This window comes from Oncorhynchus masou, chromosome 21, assembly GCF_036934945.1.
Source record: "Oncorhynchus masou masou isolate Uvic2021 chromosome 21, UVic_Omas_1.1, whole genome shotgun sequence".
NCBI lineage: Eukaryota > Metazoa > Chordata > Actinopteri > Salmoniformes > Salmonidae > Oncorhynchus > Oncorhynchus masou.
Genome location: NC_088232.1, coordinates 47,492,160 through 47,515,553, shown reverse-complemented (window position 1 = coordinate 47,515,553; position 23,394 = coordinate 47,492,160). Strand labels below are relative to the sequence as shown.

At 46.3% G+C, this 23,394-nt stretch overlaps 1 protein-coding gene across 3 annotated transcripts in view; it reads left to right on the top strand.

The window, feature by feature from the left end:
- Positions 1 to 23,394, top strand: part of LOC135508439 (leucine zipper protein 1-like) — a 63,110-nt gene that overhangs the window by 29,540 nt on the left and 10,176 nt on the right. For all 3 annotated transcript variants that reach the window (XM_064928616.1, XM_064928618.1, XM_064928617.1), the window contains one exon: positions 15,188 to 18,402. In XM_064928616.1, the coding sequence (XP_064784688.1) occupies positions 15,421 to 18,402 (2,982 nt within the window). In that variant the 5' untranslated portion in view covers positions 15,188 to 15,420. The remainder of the gene's footprint in view (positions 1 to 15,187; positions 18,403 to 23,394) is intronic.

Genomic DNA, 23,394 nt, shown 5'->3' with positions numbered 1-23,394 from the left:
ATGTCTTTCACAACAGGACTTCCCTCTGATCAACACACTCACGCAACTACATTCCGAACACTTCCATTTATTTTTATATAACCTTTTATTTAACTAGGCAAGTAAGTTCAGAACAAATTCTTCTATATATAAAGACTGCCTACCCCGGCCAAACCCGGATGACGCTGAGCCCTGTGGGCGAGTAATAAAAGGTATCTTTATTATGCTGATCATCCTCATTTTGTTACAAAGGAGCCCTTCTCTAATGAATCATCAGCAATAATATGAATCGTCATCACACTTCTTCCTTCTCGTAATCGATGACCACGTTTACGTGCACACACATTTTCCATTATTATTCAGGATACTCAAGTATTCTGTGTTTGAGTTGAGGGCGTGAACATCCTGTCCTGTTTACAATAACCTGAAAAGGCTTGTATCCCGGTTATGAGAAATCCGGATAAGATGCCTGGGATATGCTGATCTTAGACGGGATACTGTGGCAGGTAAACATCCTATCCCGTTTACTGTTGTTTTTTACGGTCTGCTCAGGCTCGGTTTCCCATATCATCTGAATGTCAAACAAATCACTTCAAAAAGTAGGCTACCTGCGCAGTTCCATCCACATTAGTTCCATAATTAATTTTCTTGATACTCCATACTGGATCATATAGCCTACTGGCTACTTTCACCTGTTAACTTTCTGCTTATAATTTCTGACATTTATTTGTTTGTCAACTATAGTTACATACATGCAACTTCTCTTCTGTCATACCTTGTTGTCCCAGAAGACTAAATAATGTAGTGCTCACCAGAATGTCTTACGTTGCTAGAATGAATTAGCAATGTAGTTACAACTATTCAAGTTGTCTGTGTTATTTAGAGACCGGGGAGAGAACTCAAACGGTTTGACCAGTTTTAAGGAAATTAAAAGCTGAGAGTTAGGAAACGTTTCTGAAAAGACGACTTCGTCTTGGGTGAATATTTTATGTGGTTGAAATACTGTCTGCTCAGCATCTTGCGTCAGTGTCAAAGATAACACTAGGATTGGGTTGTATTCAGAGTTTCATATCATACCGTTTTTCTCTCATCTTGGGATTTACTGTGTTACCGGTTTAGTACACAAGGGGTGTAAAAAAACAGAACAAAGGCCCCTTGTGTGTCGATTTACCAGAATGCTAACAAAATCAAAATAAAGAAACCCTTGAATGAGTCGGTGTGTCCAAACCTTTAACTGGTACTGTATATACAGTGCATTCAGAAAGTATTCAGACCCCTTCACTTTTTCTTTATTTTGTTACATTACAGCCTTATTCTAAAATTGATTTTTATTTTTATTTTTTTATCCTCAAATCGACACCCCATAATGACAAAGCAAAAACAGGGTTTTTAGATATTTTTGCAAATGTTTTAAAACAAACATGTGAAATTTACATAAGCATTGACTTTTTACTCAGTACTTTGTGGAAGCACCTGAGGCAGTGATTAGAGCCTTGAGTCTTTTTGGGTATGACGTTACAAGCTTGGCACACCTGTATTTGGGGAGATTCTCCCATTCATCTCTGCAGATTCTCTCAAGTTCTGTCACGTTTGATGGGGAGCGTCGCTGCACCGGTATTTTCAGGTCTCTCCAGAGATGTTCAATCGGGTTCAAGTCTGGGCTCTGACTGGGCCACTCAAGAACATTGAATACCGAAGCCACTCCTGCTTTGTCTTGGCTGTGTGCTTAGGGTCGTTGTTCTGTTGGAAGGTGAACCTTCACCCCAGTCTGAGGTCCTGAGTGCTCTGGAGCAGGTTTTTATCAAGGATCACTCTGTACTTTGCTCTGTCCATCTTTCCCTCTCCTGACTTGTCTCCCAGTCCCTGCTGCTGAAAAACATTTCCACAACATCATGCTGCCACCATCATGCTTCACCATTTGGATGGTATTTGCCAAGTGATGAGCGGTGCCAGGTTTCCTCCAGATGTGATGCTTGGCATTCAGGCCAGAGTTCAATCTTGGTTTTATCAGACCAGAGAATCTTGTTTCTCATGGTCTGAGAGTCCTTTGGGTGCCTTTTTGACAAACTCCAAGCGGGCTGTCATGTGCCTTTTACTGAGTAATGGCTTCCGTCGTACGACTCTACCATAAAGGCCTGATTGGTGGAGTGCTTCAGAGATGGTTTTCTTTCTGGAAGGTTCTCTCGTCTCCACAGAGGAACTCTGGAGCTCTGGCAGAGTAACCATCGGGTTCTTGGTCACCTCCCTGACCAAGGCCCTTCTCCCCCGATTGCTCGGTTTGGCTGGGCGGCCAGCTCTAGGAAGAGTCTTGGTGGTTCTAAACGTTTTCCATTGAAGAATGATGGAGACCACTGTGTTCTTGGTACCCTTCGCCACATCTGTACCTCTACACGTGGATTCCAAGTTGTGGAAACATCTCAAGGATGATCAACGGAAACGGGATGCACCTGAAATAAATTTCAGGTCTCATAGCAAAGGGTCTGAATACGTATGTGAATAAGGTATTTCTGTTAATTTTTTTTATTTTTTATTATTTTTAACATTTTTAAAAATTCTAAATACCAGTTTTCGCTTTGCCATTGTGGGGTATCATGTGTACATAAGTAGTTTAATTCATTTTAGAATAAGGCTGTAATGTAACAGTGTGTGTTTGTGTGGGGTTCTTAATACTTTCCAAATGCACTGTACAGTAGGTAGGAGCTTATTAATGCTATTTTTGGTGAGTTTGGACATTTACATGCAAAATGTAAAGAGACATTGTGCAAATGAACAAAATTGACGCATGCTTCTCTTAAGGAAGAACAGTACTGACTCTGGAGCAGCATGTGTACACGCTGTGTCTGTTTGGAGTTTGACTCTATGGGCAACAGACCTGCCTGTTTTGCTCAAGGGGGGGCTTTAGCTTACAGATAAAGTTCTTTGGATGAGTTAACTTCTCAAACATGGCAGAAAGTTAATATAATGCCCCGTCACCTTATTAATTCAGCCACTTGCAATGTAACTTGCTAGTTATCTAAGTAAGTTAATTTACTTGTGTGGCTGCTAGCCAAAGAGCATTGCACTTCTATTTTCAGCTGAACGTGCTGCACTAATGTATTTTCTGTGTAGGAAAACTATATTTGCATGTCCCTGATCACTCTATTGAATACAATTCTTGACATTCAATATAAAATGTAACCGGAGTCAATACACAACTGGACTCACCTGCTCCTGCTTTCTCACGTTGCGCCATTTATAAACAAACATGAGACTGGCTCAGCCATTTGGGGAACTACAGTAAGCTTCATAATGTAAAATGTGACATGTGAAGTGAGGAACACGATCTGCGTTGTCTCCTAACATATTGCACAAGTTGACTGCAGGTTTGGCGGCAGGGTAGCCTAGTGGTTAGAGCGTTGGACTAGTAACCGGAAGGTTGCAAGTTCAAACCCCCGAGCTGACAGGGCAAAAATCTGTCGTTCTGCCCCAGAATAGGCAGTTAACCCACTGTTAAGCCGTCATTGAAAATAAGAATTTGTTCTTAACTGACTTGCCTAGTTAAATAAAGGTCAATAAAAAAAGTAGATACAAATATAAAAATGTATTAGAAAACTTTAAAAAAAATTGTTCAACCTTTTTGACATTTAAAAAAAACAAACATCCTGTGGCTATTTCCAAATACCCCGGTATACAGTATAGAACCCAAGCCTACATTACACACACATTTGTATTTTTTCAAGAGATGCTGAAAGAAATAAATCATATTTTTCCACTCCTGTTCACAAGACAACATTAGCGTTTGTATAATTCTACTGCGAGAAATACATAATTCTGCAGGAGTTCATATTACACGATGCTACAAGGTGAAAGGTTACAGGCCGACAGTCAGTGGCCACATTTCAGTTACTATTCCATATGAACGTCAATGAGGAATATTATGTTTTCATGGATCCAGGGAAACTCGTGAGCAGGATATCAAAGATGCATGTAAACATCGTTTCCCGAAATAACACCTTAAGCGGGATATGAGCTACTATCCAGAATACTGTGCACATGTAAATGTGGTCAATGCGTCTGTCCATAACTCCAACCTGAGGACAAGGGCCTAGTAATTGTGTTTAAATTAAATTGTCTTTCACTGGCCCTTCAATTCCAGACAGTGTTAGTGCCCAACTCTACAACTATATCTCAAAAGACACTAACGCCATGTCACCCTGCACAGCACTGTGAATAAGTCTAGGGTTAATTCAGATTTAAGCACGGACCCTTACTGCACCCTAGACAAAGTGCGCTGGTACATACAGTTTGTCCTATCCCACATACTAATTAAGTGTTTACTTTGTTAATATTACACTAAAGGGCCGACGCTGAAGTCACTCACTCCAGTTGCTGTTCGTTTTTCAGCCCAATTCCACCGGACAGTTTTAAGTTTTTCGAGCACCTTGGCTGTCATTTCAGACATGGTTAAAGTATGGGCGGACAAATATTTTGAATTGCAGCTGCGAGGCCCTGGAAAACGGTGGCCATTGTTGTCGCTGGAGGTAGCTGTGAACACATCCCATTAGAGACTACAGCCGCAGTCGCCCGCAGATGCTCGCAGGCTGCTGTGACTGGCGTGCGAACAGGAGGAGTGGTGGTCGTGTCAGTGGTATTCATATCCTCCCCCTCCCCACTTGATCAAGATCAGATCCCCGTATCTCTTCCCAGTGTTTTCCCTAAGGACATGGAGTAGCCAGCCAAATAGTCTACTCTTTCAATTTAGTTTATTGTGGCACAAACCTAAGAAAAAAGGTTGTGTTCTGTCAAGGTAACATTGATTCCCTGTTGAGAAACTATATATAGAATTGCAAAAAATAGTTTTAGAAATGCAAACATTTTCATTAGCTTTAATAAACTTCCATCTGTTTTATTTTATCGTTTTGGAGCGGAATGATGCGCTCCACTACCTATTGATCAGCAGACAAAAACCAGCAGTAGCCTACCAGTATGCAAATTAGGGAGCCAAATGAACTGCTCTCTCACCGATGCGGTTGCCGACATTGACCTCACAGATCCGTTCAACCCATGACGAGTCACTTTAGCGGTCACTGGCAAGTCGTAAAACACAACAAAAATTAAATGGATTTCAACTCATCGTTACCACTTACATTACATGACAAAGAATCATCATGCGCTCCCTCCGCTGTGAAAATATCTTACTGCTTGTTTTTAGACTGACAGGTGCCTTTCCTATCAATAGATCACGAGAAGATGCATATCTTAGCGGGAGAAAGCGACACACTTCTCACGAGCGTATTGACACTTTGAAATGAAAACAAGCCTAGGAAAAGGCGCTTAGAGAGAACAACACTTTCTTCCTCTATGGTCTTCTTTGCCAGAGGGCTAGCTAGCAACGGGATATTGTTTTGGTTGTCTTTTGATGGCTAATATTGTTTCTGTTCAGTTGCCAGCCGTGCTGCTAGGGACTCTGAGTTATATTGGTGCTGTTTTAAAGTCATATCCCTGATCAGGTCGTACATTTCGGAGGGACAGAATAATCTCTAGCATGAAAGCTGACGTGGCTCTTGTTATAAGTCCCGCTTAAACCCCTCTCCAAAGCTCCCCTGAAGATACTCTCTGTTCATCTCTTTCTTGCTTTCTCTCTTGCACCATTTCTTACCTGCCTCTATCGCTCACTCTCCTGCTTTTACTCACTGTCTGTCTCTGTGTGATATTCTGCTGGCAGATGGAGGCAGGGCCTGGGTGTATCTGTGCCAGGGCCTGGGTGTATCTGTGCCAGGGCCTGGGTGTATCTGTGCCAGGGCCTGGGTGTATCTGTGCCAGGGCCTGGGTGTATCTGTGCCAGGGCCTGGGTGTATCTGTGCCAGGGCCTGGGTGTATCTGGGTGTATCTGTGCCAGGGCCTGGGTGTATCTGTGCCAGGGCCTGGGTGTATCTGTGCCAGGGCCTGGGTGTATCTGTGCCAGGGCCTGGGTGTATCTGTGCCAGGGCCTGGGTGTATCTGTGCCAGGGCCTGGGTGTATCTGTGCCAGGGCCTGGGTGTATCTGTGCCAGGGCCTGGGTGTATCTGTGCCAGGGCCTGGGTGTATCTGTGCCAGGGCCTGGGTGTATCTGTGCCAGGGCCTGGGTGTATCTGTGCCAGGGCCTGGGTGTATCTGTGCCAGGGCCTGGGTGTATCTGTGCCAGGGCCTGGGTGTATCTGTGCCAGGGCCTTGGTGTATCTGTGCCAGGGCCTTGGTGTATCTGTGCCAGGGCCTGGGTGTATCTGTGCCAGGGCCTGGGTGTATCTGTGCCAGGGCCTGGGTGTATCTGTGCCAGGGCCTTGGTGTATCTGTGCCAGGGCCTTGGTGTATCTGTGCCAGGGCCTTGGTGTATCTGTGCCAGGGCCTGGGTGTATCTGTGCCAGGGCCTTGGTGTATCTGTGCCAGGGCCTTGGTGTATCTGTGCCAGGGCCTTGGTGTATCTGTGCCAGGGCCTTGGTGTATCTGTGCCAGGGCCTGGGTGTATCTGTGCCAGGGCCTGGGTGTATCTGTGCCAGGGCCTGGGTGTATCTGTGCCAGGGCCTGGGTGTATCTGTGCCAGGGCCTGGGTGTATCTGTGCCAGGGCCTGGGTGTATCTGTGCCAGGGCCTGGGTGTATCTGTGCCAGGGCCTGGGTGTATCTGTGCCAGGGCCTGGGTGTATCTGTGCCAGGGCCTGGGTGTATCTGTGCCAGGGCCTGGGTGTATCTGTGCCAGGGCCTTGGTGTATCTGTGCCAGGGCCTTGGTGTATCTGTGCCAGGGCCTTGGTGTATCTGTGCCAGGGCCTTGGTGTATCTGTGCCAGGGCCTTGGTGTATCTGTGCCAGGGCCTTGGTGTATCTGTGCCAGGGCCTTGGTGTATCTGTGCCAGGGCCTTGGTGTATCTGTGCCAGGGCCTGGGTGTATCTGTGCCAGGGCCTTGGTGTATCTGTGCCAGGGCCTTGGTGTATCTGTGCCAGGGCCTTGGTGTATCTGTGCCAGGGCCTTGGTGTATCTGTGCCAGGGCCTGGGTGTATCTGTGCCAGGGCCTGGGTGTATCTGTGCCAGGGCCTGGGTGTATCTGTGCCAGGGCCTGGGTGTATCTGTGCCAGGGCCTGGGTGTATCTGTGCCAGGGCCTGGGTGTATCTGTGCCAGGGCCTGGGTGTATCTGTGCCAGGGCCTGGGTGTATCTGTGCCAGGGCCTGGGTGTATCTGTGCCAGGGCCTTGGCCATAGACATGGAACACAGCAGGGAGGCTGCATACCCAGATTTATGTGGGACCCAGAAAAGGCTCTGTTTTGCCGGGGAGGTTTTGGAGGGGAGTGATGAGCCTGGAGCAAATACATTTCATAACCATGTAAGGACTTCACCAGGCTGTTTTTGCGTGTTTTTTTTAAATTTTATTTTACCTTTTTATTTAGCCAGGTAGGCCAGTTGAGAAGTTCTCATTTACAACTGCAACCTGGCCAAGATAACGCAAAGCAGTGTGAGAAAAACAACATTGTTACACATGTATCAAACAGACGTACAGTCAATAACACAATAGAATGTTTATATACAGTGTGTGCAAATGTAGTAAGGAGGTAAGGCAATAAATAGGCCATAGTGGCGAAGTAATTACAATTTAGCAATTAACACTGGAGTGATAGATGTGCAGATGAGTCTGCTGAGTGGAACTGTGAAAGACCCAAGTCAAACAACACAAGAATGTTCTTCAAGTTGTTTGTCTCTTTTGTTCGGTCTCTCACTGTCAACGCTCTTGTGCTTTTACAAATTATTCTTCACACACTGGCGCACACGCGTGCACAAACACAGTGATGCGCGTGTGCACACATTGTCGCTCATTTGATTCTGCATTGGTCTGTAGCACGGACGGACGGACCTGTGACTATGTGAAAGGAGAACTTATTGTACTTTTCTGAAAAGGCAAAGCGAATACTGTAATACTGGCACAATTGTGTAATCGCATAAACAATAATTATGGACTATAACAGGGAACTTCAAAAACAATCCTCTTAATGTATTTGTTTTAGAGGAAGAGGGATTGAACTTGATATTCAAGTAGATATAGTTTACCCATTAGCAGTTTTTCACTTCTATATGAAGTGGGAAATTTTGGTAATAGTTTTATGGGCAGAACCTGCAAGGTCCGGAGGAGAAGCTTCATTTCCAAAAGTTCCAAGTGGTTTAAAACCATTCATTTTTGAGACCGGTGTGTCGGATTCATTAGGTATGTCATAGCTAGTTTTCAAATATGCATTATCATACAAGCTCAAAACATGTTTTTACAATTAATAACCGTGGCTATTTGTATGACAATGAATCATTACCTAAAATTCCATAATCATTACAGCCCTAACTGCAACATTGCAGTTTAACGATTGCTGACATTGCGCAATCAATATTGTTAAGGGACGTGTCCACTCTTGTCCCCCCTACAGGCTGTTATCAAGTCTTTGTTACCAGGAAGGAAAGAAGTAAACATGGTTGATTTGTCATTGATTTTCAGGTCCATCAAGTTTGTTTTATTCTGTCTGTTGGTTCCATCCTTTAGTTAACCTAGCATATAACCAGGGACAGAAAAACACAGTGAAGTGTTTGGCTCATTCACAGAAACATTTTGGATTTCCAATAGGGTACGAGAAAGCCACAAAGACTTGGCAGAAAGATTGCAATTAAACACCTAAATTGGTATTGATGGCAACCCAGAAAGGGGCATCTGCTTAGTTGCTATGTGGTCCGACTAAATTTACTTAAGTATCAACAAATTCTTGAGCAATGTTTTATGTACACTGTATTACACCACATTTCATTACTTATATTAAGCAGTCATTTCTCCCATTTCTCAAGAAGGAAAGCAAAGAACATGTATTTAGTTTTTGCTGTAAAATTTCAGTTCCCTTTTATGAACTCCTACTACAGGCTTTCAGTTTAAGAGTCCTGAGTCGTGGCTCTATTGAAATGTCAAACTTCCTTTCATTTATTTAAAAATGTTGCCACAAAAAAAGAAAGCAAGGAAAAGTGACATGACAGGAAACGACAGAACCGAACATTATACGATGGTTTTCTTTCTTGGAAAAACAAAAAAAAATGCAGCACAAGCATCAGGTTGCCGCCATCTTGTGGCTTCCACTGGCCTGCCAGTATCCAGCAGCACAACTGAGGACAGCCAAGAAAGAGTCCAGCAGTTTGAGTCCTCAGTGTCTAAGCTAATAATATTACAGACACAGACACACACAGACCATCTAACGATGAGGTCAAAGCCACTCATTGGCTAGGGGCACCGAGCCGACGGTTATTAACAAATGTTTACGAGGAATAAGAACCCGAGGCTAGACTTCCAAATAAGGTTGCAAAATTGAAGGAACTTTCAATAAATTCCCTGGTTTGCCTGAAAACCTGGTTGGAGGATTTCTGGAATCAGAAGCAGGGAATCTGGATCCTCCAACCAGGATTCCTAGAAAACCAAGGAATGTATTGAAAATTCCCAGAATTCTGCAACCCTACCTCCGAAGTAACATCAAGTACAGGAGAAAGTTGTCCTTTTTTTTCTCTCCCTTTCTATTCTTCCCTCTTTCATGGAGGGAACAGAATGTACTGGGAGCTGCAGGCAGGAAGAGTGGCTAAGGCCCTAATGATATGGTGCATGATTGTAACCTTGGTACAGCACAGCGGCCCACTTTAGTTCACCGGTGGCTGGGAGTGCTTTCACTTCCAAAATGCTTTGGCGTCGTTGGCGGCAGTACCCGATCTGGCCCCTCTCTCTTACCGTCTCTCACTACTCCTCTCACGTTTTATTTCTGTCCCTTTCCTGGACTCTCTTGCTCCTCCATTTTCTGTTTCTTGTGTGTTTTCTACTCCCCACTTCTATCTTTTATAATCTCTTTGTCCGGTTCTCTCACTGGCTTCTTTTCACCTTTCTGCTGCCTCCTTGTGAAATCTTCAGTGAATCTTGTCCTCTGCCACTCTGTAGGCACCGATCCTTACAGAGCCCCCTCCCTACCCACCACACCGTAGACAACCCTGTATCCCTCTGACCTAGACCCTTTCAACCAGGGAATTTCAAGGCTTTTATTTTACCCAGAAGTTTCAAGTTTAGTCGTACTTTTGGTCATGTAGTGTATGTGGAACATCTCATTTCAAAGTCATGGGCATTAATATGGATGCATCAGGGAAGGGTGGATTGGGGGTGTTTTTATTTGAGCAGTATTAGCATAAGTAAATAATCAGCAGTTGTGTGGGGTGGGTTTGTGTGTGGTTGGGTGGGGTTGTGTGGGGTGGGGTTGTTGGGGTTGTGTGCGAGGGTGCTAAGGTGTGGAGAGTAGGCAGGTCAGCTGTAATACAAGTCCATATTCAACATACGTCTATGTCAAATCAAATTTTATTTGTCACTTACACATGGTTAGCAGATGTTAATGCGAGTGTAGCGAAATGCTTGTGCTTCTAGTTCCGACAATGCAGTAATAACCAACAAGTAATCTAACCTAACAATTCCACAACTACTACCTTATACACACAAGTGTAAAGGGATAAAGAATATGTACATAAAGATATATGAATGAGTGATGGTACAGAACGGCATAGGCAAGATGCAGTAGATGGTATCGAGTACAGTATATACATATGAGATGAGTAATGTAGGGTATGTAAACATTAAGTGGCATTGTTTAAAGTGGCTAGTGATACAATTTTTACATCAATTTCCATTATTGAAGTGGCTGGAGTTGAGTCACTATGGTGGCAGCAGCCACTCAATGTTAGTGGTGGCTGTTTAACAGTCTGATGGCCTTGAGATAGAAGCTGTTTTTCAGTCTCTCGGTCCCTGCTTTGATGCACCTGTACTGACCTCGCCTTCTGGATGATAGCTGGGTGAACAGGCAGTGGCTTGGGTGGTTGTTGTCCTTGATGATCTTTATGGCCTTCCTGTAACATTGGGTGGTGTAGGTGTCCTGGAGGGCAGGTAGTTTGCCCCGGTGATGCGTTGTGCAGACCTCACTACCCTCTGGAGAGCCTTACGGTTGAGGGCGGAGCAGTTGCCGTACCATGCGGTGATACAGCCCGACAGGATGCTCTCGGTTTGTGCATCTGTAGAAGTTTGTGAGGTTGAAGAGGCGCTGCTGCGCCTTCTTCATGATGCTGTCTGTGTGGATGGACCAGTTCAGTTTGTCTGTGATGTGTATGCCAAGGAACTTAAAACTTACTACCCTCTCCACTACCGTCCCGTCGATGTGGATAGGGGTGCTCCCTCTGCTGTTTCCTGAAGTCCACAATCATCTCCTTTGTTTTGTTGACGTTGAGTGTGAGGTTATTTTCCTGACACCACACTCCGAGGGCCCTCACCACCTCCCTGTAGGCCGTCTCGTCATTCGTCGTTGTTGGTAATCAAGCCTACCACTGTTGTGTCGTCCGCAAACTTGATGATTGAGGTGTGCATGGCCACGCAGTCGTGGGTGAACAGGGAGTAGAGGAGAGGGCTCAGAACACACCCTTGTGGGGCCCCAGTGCTGAGGACGTCGGGAGAACGCGGAAAACCGGTTACTAGGGACACCAAAGTAGGCTTTGGTTTTGCTTGGGCGTTGTGGAGGGGGGGGGGTGCATGGGCGTAAGCGTCCGCCTCTCATTCCAAAGGTAGCATGTTCAAATCCAGCAATAGATAGGCATTATAACAACAAAATCAACTATCTCAAACCTTAACCCTTAACCATGTTGGAGTTAACTCCGAATTTTTAAGGTTCGGCATTAATGCCCAGACATAACCATAAACATCCAAAGTTAATGTCTGAACTTAAACACTTTGACATTTGGAATAAATTTGACGTTCTGAGAAACATGGATGAACATCTAATTTTGACGTGAAACTGTGAGAGCTTGTAGAGGAGAGTCAGTGCAGGTGGTCAGTCCAGTTCAAGTGTTCAGCAGTCTTGTAGATACCAACAGGCTCGGAGACCATTTCTGTCAGACCTCATGCTCCAATACCATCTGCCCGACCGGTAAGGAAGAAATAAAAATGCAAATTTGGTCACACATATTTAGCAGAGGTTATTGCGTGTGTAGCAAAATGCTCGTGGCTGGGTTGTGTAGGCTCCTTGATGATCTTGTAAGTAATGAGTAATAATAATAATAATAATAAGTAATGTACTTCCCCTCCAGATTTTAGGAAATGGAGGGAGCCTAAGTGGGAGCTGAGTTAAGGTGACCTATTTTCAACTTTTTCCTCTGTTGTTCAGAGTACAGTAGAGAAGCAACGCAAGGTCTGGACATGTTTTTCTAGAAGGGTTGTGAGAATGGATGCACTTGTCGACACATTGACCTGAAATGACTTCAAGTGGTGGGACCTCTGTCAATCAAACGCCCGGCACAGTAAGGATGCTCGTTCTGTCTGTCCCTCACAGGCTCACATCCCTCTTGTCGCAATGCTTTCGTTGGTTCTGAACAGACATATTTGTGAGAAATGTGCTCCGGAAAACAGGCATTTGTCGCTGACCCCTCCAGGTTTTTCATAATCGACAAACAAATGAAATGGCATGGCATGTTCCTTTGTCTCACCACCTCCTTCCAAACCTGTTCTTGCCCAAACAACTCCACACCTGTGGCATTGTGCCATGATAACGAAGACACATTTTGTGATCACATTCGAGCAACCATTCAGAATCCTTGGCATTTGGTACAGGCATCTAGAGAAGCCAACATATGAAAGGGTGCAGCTTCTCTCGTTCCTCGTGGAACCCAGGGGTGTGCAGTCTTGTGGTTTCACGTTGTGCCTGAGAGACTCATTCCTTTGCCTCTCCACTGGACTGGCATGATGCAGCTAATGAGGCCATGGCTTTGATAAGCGCAGGTATGTTGATTGCCTTGGCAGAGGTCGTCGTGCCAGAGTCGCTTTGCACACACTGCTGGTTCTGAAGTCTTCCGTTGGCATGGTTGGCATGCGTGTCTAAGAGAGGAGGCAGGGACCGACCTGGCACCGCGATTGGGGTGCCAAGATGGGAGTCTGGCCCCTGGGGCCATTTGGACCAGGCCTGGACTGCGATCGGAGTACTTTCATCTGTCCTGACCCAATAGACTTGACTTTGAGAGATGCTCAAGAGGGAAGGGCATAAGTGAATACCAGACTTAACAGGCTATGTTACATGAGAGAGTAAATAGTTGTATTTCATAAGGTGTTTTGGCACAGGACAGGCAGTTCTCGGAATCCTTGCTAATACGTTGTGCCTTATTTTCCATTTGAAAGCTAAAATATTTTTATAGACTCTCAGCAATCCCTAAAAGATTACAAAACTACCAGACCTCATGAAAGCGGAGAATAATTAAACCTCCGTAGCAAAATGCTTTGATTTTAAAATGTGATGTGTTACGGAATAATCATTGCCATATTTACATTATGGGAATGTTGAACAGGCCGTTTAATGAAATGTTCAGTGGTTGTGGAGCATCACACAAAATGAAAGAAATTGGTCTCTGTTGAAATGGGCCTGTTTTTAAAACGTTTTACAGTAGGCCAACATTCAAAAGACAGATGTAAGGATTCAAGTTAGGCCTACGAGTGTTACTCCTAAGGGTTATTGTAGTGTGAGGACTAGTTTGTTGGATAAATGGCATTCACGGGTCTTCGTCATTGACCTTGTGGGATTCACAAACTCAATCCCTCCAGTATTCATTTTCCTGTACTACCAAGTTCAGCCCTCTTATTTTGATGTATCACTTTCCTTCTCCTTGCTCCCTTACTGTTAGGAACAGCTGTGCTTTTAGAAAGGCTAATTGAATCTGGAGGAGGGGCGCAAAGGAAAGGTATGGATGTGGGTTCTGTGGGGTCGATAAGGGATTGTGTGCGCAGATGACGTCTGCTCCTGGTTCGATATTCCCAGTGGGGGAGGGGAGAGATGGTTTTCGACAAGCACCTGAGTCATGCATTGGAGGAAATCATCGACGATAAGATTTCTAGAAGACGTGCTGCCTGACAAGCTGGTTCTTTGTGTTAATGTCTCGCATTAACATCATCAGAGAGGGTTACGATTACCAGGTGCCTGTTCAGTCCTCCAGGGGGTTAGCAGGTGGACAGTAGCTTTGTGTAGGTGGGGATTATTTCATATAAACAGTGCTGTTGTAAATGGTAATAGGTTGAGGACTGATGTCCCCATTTTATAGTTTGAACATCCAATAGAAAAGGATGCCTGCTGATATTCCTGGTCTGACTGTGAAATATGGACTGTTTTTATCTATGTTGTCCTAATCATGAGTGGTGTGTAGCAATGCCCTATGGCCGTTGCTGTCAGCAGAAACACCAGGGAGAAATCCATGCTGGGACATTGGAGGCAGCAGGATGCAACAAGGAGGGAGTAGCGTTCTTTTGAATTGCAGTTGGAGCATATTTTTTAACTTCCATGGTCTGTCAGTTTGGTTGTTGTGATCTTGTTAATCTTCAGTCTAGGTTACTGTGTACATTTGACTATATAAGCACCTGCATGTGTGTTCGTGCAGAATTACGTTGCTGCTCTTCTCACCCATCTGCTGGCCCTTTGCGTTACGGTGTGTTTGCCTGGGCCCAGCTCTTCTCATGGTTTGTGTTGCAGTAATCAGGCGGAACTGTGAAATCAATTACAGGCAAACCAGCCCTCTCACTGTCTCTCTCGCACTCCCTGTTTCTCTCTCTCCCTATTGCTCTTTCTAACCTCTCTCTGTCTCTCTCTCTGTCTCTCTCTCTGTCTCTCTCTCTGTCTCTCTCTCTGTCTCTCTCTCTGTCTCTCTCTCTGTCTCTCTCTCTGTCACTCTCTGTCTCTCTCTGTCACTCTCTGTCTCTCTCTGTCTCTCTCTGTCACTCTCTCTCTCTCTCTCTCTGTCTCTCTCTCTGTCTCTCTCTCTGTCTCTCTCTCTGTCTCTCTCTCTGTCTCTCTCTCTGTCTCTCTCTCTGTCTCTCTCTCTCTCTCTCTCTCTGTCTCTCTCTCTGTCTCTCTCTCTGTCTCTCTCTCTGTCTCTCTCTATATCTCTGATCTACATGCTTTCACCATACTCAGGCCTCTTTACATCTCAGCAAACTGGACTTAATTATGTTAGTGTGTGATGCCTGCTAATGAATGTGGGAAAATTAGGGAATTTCTTGTTACGTGTTGTTTCTCAAGTTACATTCAGTTTTGCTCATACTCTGAATCACTTCGATGACATTGGGTTCAGTGAGTAATAATCCGATACTGTGGTGAATTCTGTTATAACTCTGGTCCTTTTTTTCTCTTTCAGATGATCGACACCCATGTTAACCATCAAGCTGAGGGAAGTTGAAGGAATAAGACCCAACCAAAGGAAAAGGGAAAAGACATTGTGGGGAAAGGATTAAGGACTGGACACAACCCAACATTACAAGCTTGTGACATTTTAACCAGAGAAGGACTGCCATACAAATGTGGACCTCCCAAAAAGTGTTCAAATAATTTCCCCTTTGCATCAAGAGGACAACAACAATAATCTCTGCGATGTCTGAAAACAAAGACATAACGAGTCGCCATTTGCAGCACAAGCTGCAGAGCCTGGGACGACGGCTGGACGAGCTTGAGGAGGCTACCAACAAGCTCCAGAAGTCAGAAGATGAGTTGCTCGATCTGCAGGACAAGATTATCCAGGCAGAAGGCAGCAACTCCTCCATGTTGGGCGATGTTGAGGGACTGCGCAAGCGCCTGCTGAAGATTGAAGGCAAGGACGAGGAGGTGTGCAAGGCAGAGGACCTCTGCCGTATGGTGCGGGAGAAACTGGAAGAGGAGGAGAGCTTGACCCAGGACCTCAAGTCTGAGATTGAGTGCCTGCAGAGGAGAATGGCTGAGCTGGAGAAGTTGGAAGAGGCCTTCAGCAAGAGCAAGTCGGACTGCAGCCAGCTGTGCCTCAGTCTCAACGAGGAGAAGAATCTGACCCGGAAGCTGTCCTCAGAGATGGAGGCCCTCAAGGACCGCGTGAAGGAAGTGGACACGTCAGAGGTAAGGCTGGACCGGGCAGAGATGTTCCTGGCAGGGGAGCTTGAGAAGCTCAAGGGCCTCACTCAGACTTTTTTGAGTGAGAGGAAGAGACTCCTGGAGAAGCAAAAGGAGGATGAGAAGCTTATACTAAAACTGACAGAAAAGCTGGAGCGTCAGAACAGGATTGACCCGGTAGATCCCAGACGAATTGAAGACAACCTCTCATCCGGCCTGACCGGCAAGCTGGGGTGCAAGAAGAGCCTGGATTACCTGAAACTGGGCGACGACTTTGGGCTAAGGAACAAGTCAGAGAATGAGAAGAACAGACTTGATGGCCAGGAAGACAACAAAGTCAAGGAACTCACCCAGGAAGTGGAGAGGTTGAAGAACCGGCTGAAGCAGCTGGAGCTGGTGGAGGAGGATCTTAAGAACACAGAGTCCAAGAATGGAGAGCTGCAGGAGAAGTTCCAACAGGAGAGATCCCGTAGCCGAGCACTCAACGATCAGGTGGAGCAGCTTAGAATGCAGCTGTGTGGAGGCAGCAGTCATGGCAATGGAGGACCTAGCAGTCCAGCAAAGGTCCTTGAGAATGGCAAGGCAGAGAATGAGGAGATCAATGTCCGTGGTGGGTTCAGGCAGGTCAAGCCCAAGTATAGGCCTGCCGCAGAGCCAGCCACCCCCAAGTACAAGAGCAGAGAGCTGTCCCCGCAGCACAAGATGGAGACCAAGCTGAGGAGCAAAGAACTGAGCAACTCTGAGGAAAGTTCTCCAAAGTCTGTCAGTAGGGCACTCAGTCCTGCACACAAGAGCAGGAGGACACCCAAGACTGGAACATCAACTGTCTCTGACAATGGAGTGAAAGAAATAGGCAGAGGGGTAGAGGAGAAAACAACAAGAGGAGCAGCCCATACTCCTGTCGGCACATCTTTGAGTGACCGCAAGAAGCTCTCTGTTCTTAGTCGCTACCCTCCAGCAGCTAATGACCAGAAGCCATGGAAGATATCTCAGAAACCAAGTGAGAGTGAAAGCAAAAAATGCCAAGTTGATACGTTTTCTAGATTGTATGTCGGTAGTGACAGTGAGTCGAACAATTCTGATGTGGTGCCTGAAAGCTCAAGCAAGAGCAACAGTGTCTCCCCACTTGAAAAGGATGCATTTGCGTCGGACCTGGAGTCTGTGGACCAGGTTCAAGAGGCTCTTCCAGTATCAAACCTCTCCAAAGCCAATGGGTCATACATTGCCTACAAGTCCCATGTGTCCCCAATGTTCAGTGATCATGGCTCTGAGGGCCACTCCTCGGCCTCTGAGACTGAATCACCTGGGTCCAGGCCCTCGGAACCAGAACCTGTACCTGAGGTGACTGCACTGAGTAGCAGAACCTCCACCACTCCCAGGTGCTCCAGATACTCTCGCATACAGGACTCCCAGTCAGAGTGCTCCTCCACCAGGAGCTCGATTGACGAGGAGCAGCACAGGCTGTTGGTGGCAGAAGGAGAATCCCTGGAGCCCACTCAGACCCCATCAGGTATAGAGCTCCGCAGGGTCTGCAGCCCACGGGAAGCCCTGAGGTCAAAGGCAGTCATCAAGCCAGCCATCGTGGAAATTGATAGGAAGGAAGTCATGATATCCGGTGGGGCAGAGCCCTTGACCTCCTCCAATGGCAAGCCCAAAATTTCCACAAAACCAGTCCTGACCAGTAGCATCACTATCTACCCCAACGATCCCAACTCTTCCAGGACCAGCAGCCGCAGCAGCAGTGTATCCAGCGAGCCACCAGTCAAGGAACGCCACACGTCCACCAGCAACATAGTCATCGGCCCCAGTGAGCACAGGGGAAGTATCTCCATCCCCTATGAGATCTCCATCCCCAAGAGAGAGATCACACCCTGGCCGTCCATGGATGGCCCTGACGAATCAGGGGTGCTAGGGATGGCCTGTGCAGAGACACACCTACTCCCCCGAAGCAACTTCAGCCTCCAGTCACCGGAGACCACATCCGACTTCAACAACGACACAGAGTCGGGTTTCGAGAGCAGCAGTAGCAGCACTACCACCGTCACCAGCTGGAGAAGCCAACACCATGGCCACCACACCTCCCAGGACGACAGCCTCCCAGAGATGAGAAATGTGACGGTGCGAAGCACCTGGAAGAACAGGGGGGCGGCATCTGTGGACGAGCCTGGCCGGGGGGCCAGGATATACGGGATGGGCTCTGAGGACGAGGCAGAGTCTGCCACCACGTGGAGGGCTTACCGCGCCACCACCATTCTGGACACGGAGGAGACGGTAAATGCCACAAGGGCTGCTACATCACGGACAGCCAAGCCTTCCCCAGCAGAGCTGTATATGCGCAGGATCAACAACAGTGTGGTGACCACGAGGGACATCGCAGAGCCAGTGTGCCGGAGCAAAAGCTCCCTGTCGCCCACTGAAGGAGGTCTGCGGATGAGTATCCCCCACGAGCCTGTCAGCTCTCAGAAGCTTGTTCCCTGGCGGACCCAACCCATGGTGAGGACAACTTCTGTACTCTTTACAAACCTGTTTTTAAGAAAACTAGTGTTCTTATACTTCCACCATTTGCTTACAATAGCTCTTGAACCTGTTGCATATCTGGTCATTGAGTCTAGGCAAGGAAATGTTCAGAGATATTTGTCTCTATTTATATGATTAGAATGTCTTTGCAGTGATGCTCAACATATATTTGCATAAGGTTTACGTTGGATGTCTAAGCTTGGTCTTGACACATTACATCTGGAACTTTGACATGAGGACAGATCATTTGTAAGCCTCCAACAAGTTTGTTGTTGTTATTTCTAAGGAGTAAGAGGGGGATGTTTTTACTGGAACTAAATCTCTGAACATGTTGGGCACCAAACGTCCTTGAGTCTTGGCTCCGAGTGCATACCTACATTTAAAAGTGCTCTCTTTACTTGTACTTTGCCAATGGCAATACAGCATATACATGTGTGCTTACATAGCTAATCTTTGGAAAATATACTCCAGAAAACACCAACTGTAGCTTTCTGGTGTGTCCACTTTGAATGAGTGTTCAGATGCAATTTTTTTCACTGACGCCAGGCCTGAAACTTTAAGCTTAGCACAGCAGTTATCTGAACCTGATTCCTCATGCCGAAGTAAGCACAAAGAGAAAAGGGTAGGACAAAAAAAGAGAGGGAGCATGAAAATGAAAAGACCTAAACAGGAAAAAGGTTAGAAAAAAACTCAAGGGAAGGAAATAGCTGGCTTGAATTTTTTGTGCCTGATCTTACCAACTGTGCCCTGCCAAGCTGTGCCCTGTCCTATTCCTGACATAATTGAGCATTGTTCAAAGGCTCACCTCCATGTATCTCGCCTCCATTTGACTCCATTTCCCACAACGCACTGCAGGCGACTGTTTTTCAAAGTTTTCTTCATTGGAATTCAATTAAGTCTCTGGTGTCAGATTTTCAGATTAATATTTTAAGCATGACTTGTAGTCTGGTCGATTTATGTGTGAGAAGTCCTCGTGTCAGCTGTTTTGACAAAGACGCTTGGTCATTCATCTGTCTAACACCTCTTTTATTAACGCACAGATGAGATATATGAGCTTGTTCAAACTAACTGGTAGACAGTGAGTCAGTCAGTCTGACATGTACTGGGACAGCGAGATAAGAATGTATTTGACGTGAAGAAAAATATGCGTTCTTATGTGTATTTTGAGAATGCAGAAAAGTGGAAGATTTAATCGCATTGCTGACTTTTTTTTGAATCAATGTGAATGTACCATGCTGAGTACCATGCATACGTGAGTCTACCCATCAATGGTTAGCTCTGTCCACACTTCACTCTCCCCACTACATGGAATAATAAGCTTTTAGTTTCACATACAGTTGAAATGCATGTCTAGAACTGTCTGAATACTCTCGAGGCAAAAGGGCCTCATCATTCCTCTCTTATCCACAGCCACTTAGTGGGGAGATTTACAACTCTAGACGTGTTAAAGATTATACAGGGCATAGAATAGATGAGGTAAAAATGACAACTGCCTCACAGTAAAATTACTTGTCCAATAGTGTGCTGTTTGTCAAGTGGCTACGCTAACACTAGCAATCCTAGAGAACTGGCTACAATAACATCTCAATTTGTCACACTGACAAACTAGCCTAGTGGATGGGAATCTAGTGTTTTCCTGCAGATAAACCGGACATAACCAGAGATGAAGATTGATGTTGCCAGTCACAACCCCCCCCATGCCCCTCACCCCTACCATCCATCAGCCACATTCCTATTGATCTTCCTTGGGGCATATCCTATGGGGGGGGGAGCTTATTGATGAAGTTGTCATCAAAATCGTCTTCCTGGGCTGTTTTGTGTCATTCTTAACTGCTTCATAAACTGAACTAGTAGGAGTTATCTAATACAAGCAATAGGCAGGATTGTGTAGATCTGTTTTTATCACACAACAGTGATGCTTGTTGTTGTCGTAGTCACTGAACTGTACTTTTCTGTGGTCCAGCTTATTAGGAGGGGATTAGGGGTCGCAAGTGACCTGCCTGGTCAGGGGTCAGGATTCCCTGTTTTAACAAATCTGCAGATGGGCCATTGTCACTCTGGGTTATCTGGTTGGCCGATGGGGTTCGGTTTGATACTGCAACACACCCAGCTCCACTCAGTCAGAACAAACAAAGAGGGCTCCAGCCCCAAGCCCTCCACCAAGCCTTTCATCTCCAGCCAAGCGAGCCATTAAAAAAATAACATGACGGCAACATGGCACTTAGATCTATAATTACAGTCATTCTGCCTTATAAAGCCCCTCCCCCTCCTAACCATCATTATAAACTGTGGTTGGAGCCCTGAATGGCTAAAGCTGTCGTATGTCAGCCAGTATACCCCGGGTATGACAAAACATTTTCTGTACTGCTCTAATTACGTTGGTAACCAGTTTATAATGGCAATTAGGATCCACGGGGGGCGGGGGGGGGCAATATACCCCGGCTAAGGGCTGTTCTGAGGTACGACGCATCGCAGAGCATCACTACAGACACCCTGGTTCAGCGGTCTAAGACACTGCATCTCAGTGCTAGAGGTGTCACTACAGACACCCTGGTTCAGCGGTCTAAGACACTGCATCTCAGTGCTAGAGGTGTCACTACAGACACCCTGGTTCAGCGGTCTAAGACACTGCATCTCAGTGCTAGAGGTGTCACTACAGACACCCTGGTTCAGCGGTCTAAGACACTGCATCTCAGTGCTAGAGGTGTCACTACAGACACCCTGGTTCAGCGGTCTGAGACACTGCATCTCAGTGCTAGAGGTGTCACTACAGACACCCTGGTTCAGCGGTCTAAGACACTGCATCTCAGTGCTAGAGGTGTTACTACAGACACCCTGGTTCAGCGGTCTAAGACACTGCATCTCAGTGCTAGAGGTGTCACTACAGACACCCTGGTTCAGCGGTCTAAGACACTGCATCTCAGTGCTAGAGGTGTCACTACAGACACCCTGGTTCAGCGGTCTGAGACACTGCATCTCAGTGCTAGAGGTGTCACTACAGACACCCTGGTTCAGCGGTCTAAGACACTGCATCTCAGTGCTAGAGGTGTTACTACAGACACCCTGGTTCAGCGGTCTAAGACACTGCATCTCAGTGCTAGAGGTGTCACTACAGACACCCTGGTTCAGCGGTCTAAGACACTGCATCTCAGTGCTAGAGGTGTCACTACAGACACCCTGGTTCAGCGGTCTAAGACGCTGCATCTCAGTGCTAGAGGTGTCACCACAGACACCCTGGTTCAGCGGTCTAAGACACTGCATCTCAGTGCTAGAGGTGTCACTACAGACACCCTGGTTCAGCGGTCTAAGACACTGCATCTCAGTGCTAGAGGTGTCACTACAGACACCCTGGTTCAGCGGTCTAAGACACTGCATCTCAGTGCTAGAGGTGTTACTACAGACACCCTGGTTCAGCGGTCTAAGACACTGCATCTCAGTGCTAGAGGTGTTACTACAGACACCCTGGTTCAGCGGTCTAAGACACTGCATCTCAGTGCTAGAGGTGTTACTACAGACACCCTGGTTCAGCGGTCTAAGACACTGCATCTCAGTGCTAGAGGTGTTACTAAGACACCCTGGTTCAGCGGTCTAAGACACTGCATCTCAGTGCTAGAGGTGTTACTACAGACACCCTGGTTCAGCGGTCTAAGACACTGCATCTCAGTGCTAGAGGTGTTACTACAGACACCCTGGTTCAGCGGTCTAAGACACTGCATCTCAGTGCTAGAGGTGTTACTACAGACACCCTGGTTCAGCGGTCTAAGACACTGCATCTCAGTGCTAGAGGTGTTACACAGACACCCTGGTTCAGCGGTCTAAGACACTGCATCTCAGTGCTAGAGGTGTCACTACAGACACCCTGGTTCAGCGGTCTAAGACACTGCATCTCAGTGCTAGAGGTGTCACTACAGACACCCTGGTTCAGCGGTCTAAGACACTGCATCTCAGTGCTAGAGGTGTCACTACAGACACCCTGGTTCAGCGGTCTAAGACACTGCATCTCAGTGCTAGAGGTGTCACTACAGACACCCTGGTTCAGCGGTCTAAGACACTGCATCTCAGTGCTAGAGGTGTCACTACAGACACCCTGGTTCAGCGGTCTGAGACACTGCATCTCAGTGCTAGAGGTGTCACTACAGACACCCTGGTTCAGCGGTCTAAGACACTGCATCTCAGTGCTAGAGGTGTCACTACAGACACCCTGGTTCAGCGGTCTGAGACACTGCATCTCAGTGCTAGAGGCATCACTACAGACACCCTGGTTCGAATCCAGGCCGCGAGTGAGAGTCCCATATGGCAGCGCACAATTACTCCAGAGTCGTCCTGGTTTGGCCGGAGTAGGCCGTCATTGTAAATAAGAATTTGTTCCTAACTGACTTGTCTAGTTAAATATTGGTTAAATTTAAAAATTAATTTAAAAAAGGACATGTGGTGATACATTACAGAGAAAGGTTCAAATAGACAGTCCAAGGTTTAGCAGAGAAAGGTTCAAATAGACAGTCCAAGGTTTAGCAGAGAAAGCCTCAGATATCACAATTAAGTCTCCGTCTCCAGGTTACTCATAGTTCCTTATTGCTTAAATATCCTTCATTATATCATCTTGACGCCTAACCTTTCTGATGAACGGCCTAATTTGTTTTGCTTTCTGTGTATGTTTCAGTCACTCATTGTTGCCTTGCCCTTGGCACCCTCCTGCAGGCAATGGGATTATAAGTAAACCGAGCTTATTTCCAAGATGTTTCTCTGTGAACTTCACTACAGGCAGTTGTCCTCTCATTCCAGTTGTGTATTTCCTATTCGTTAGTAAAGGGCTCGAGGCATCAATACCACATTATTGTCAAATGGTAGTGCTTTTACAGTTATGATTAGTCATGGACAGTGATTGCAGTGTCAAAGGTCAACTGTTAGTGAGATGGGCATTAAAAAGCACCATGGACATCTTTGTCATTGTTCGTCTGTACACAGTTC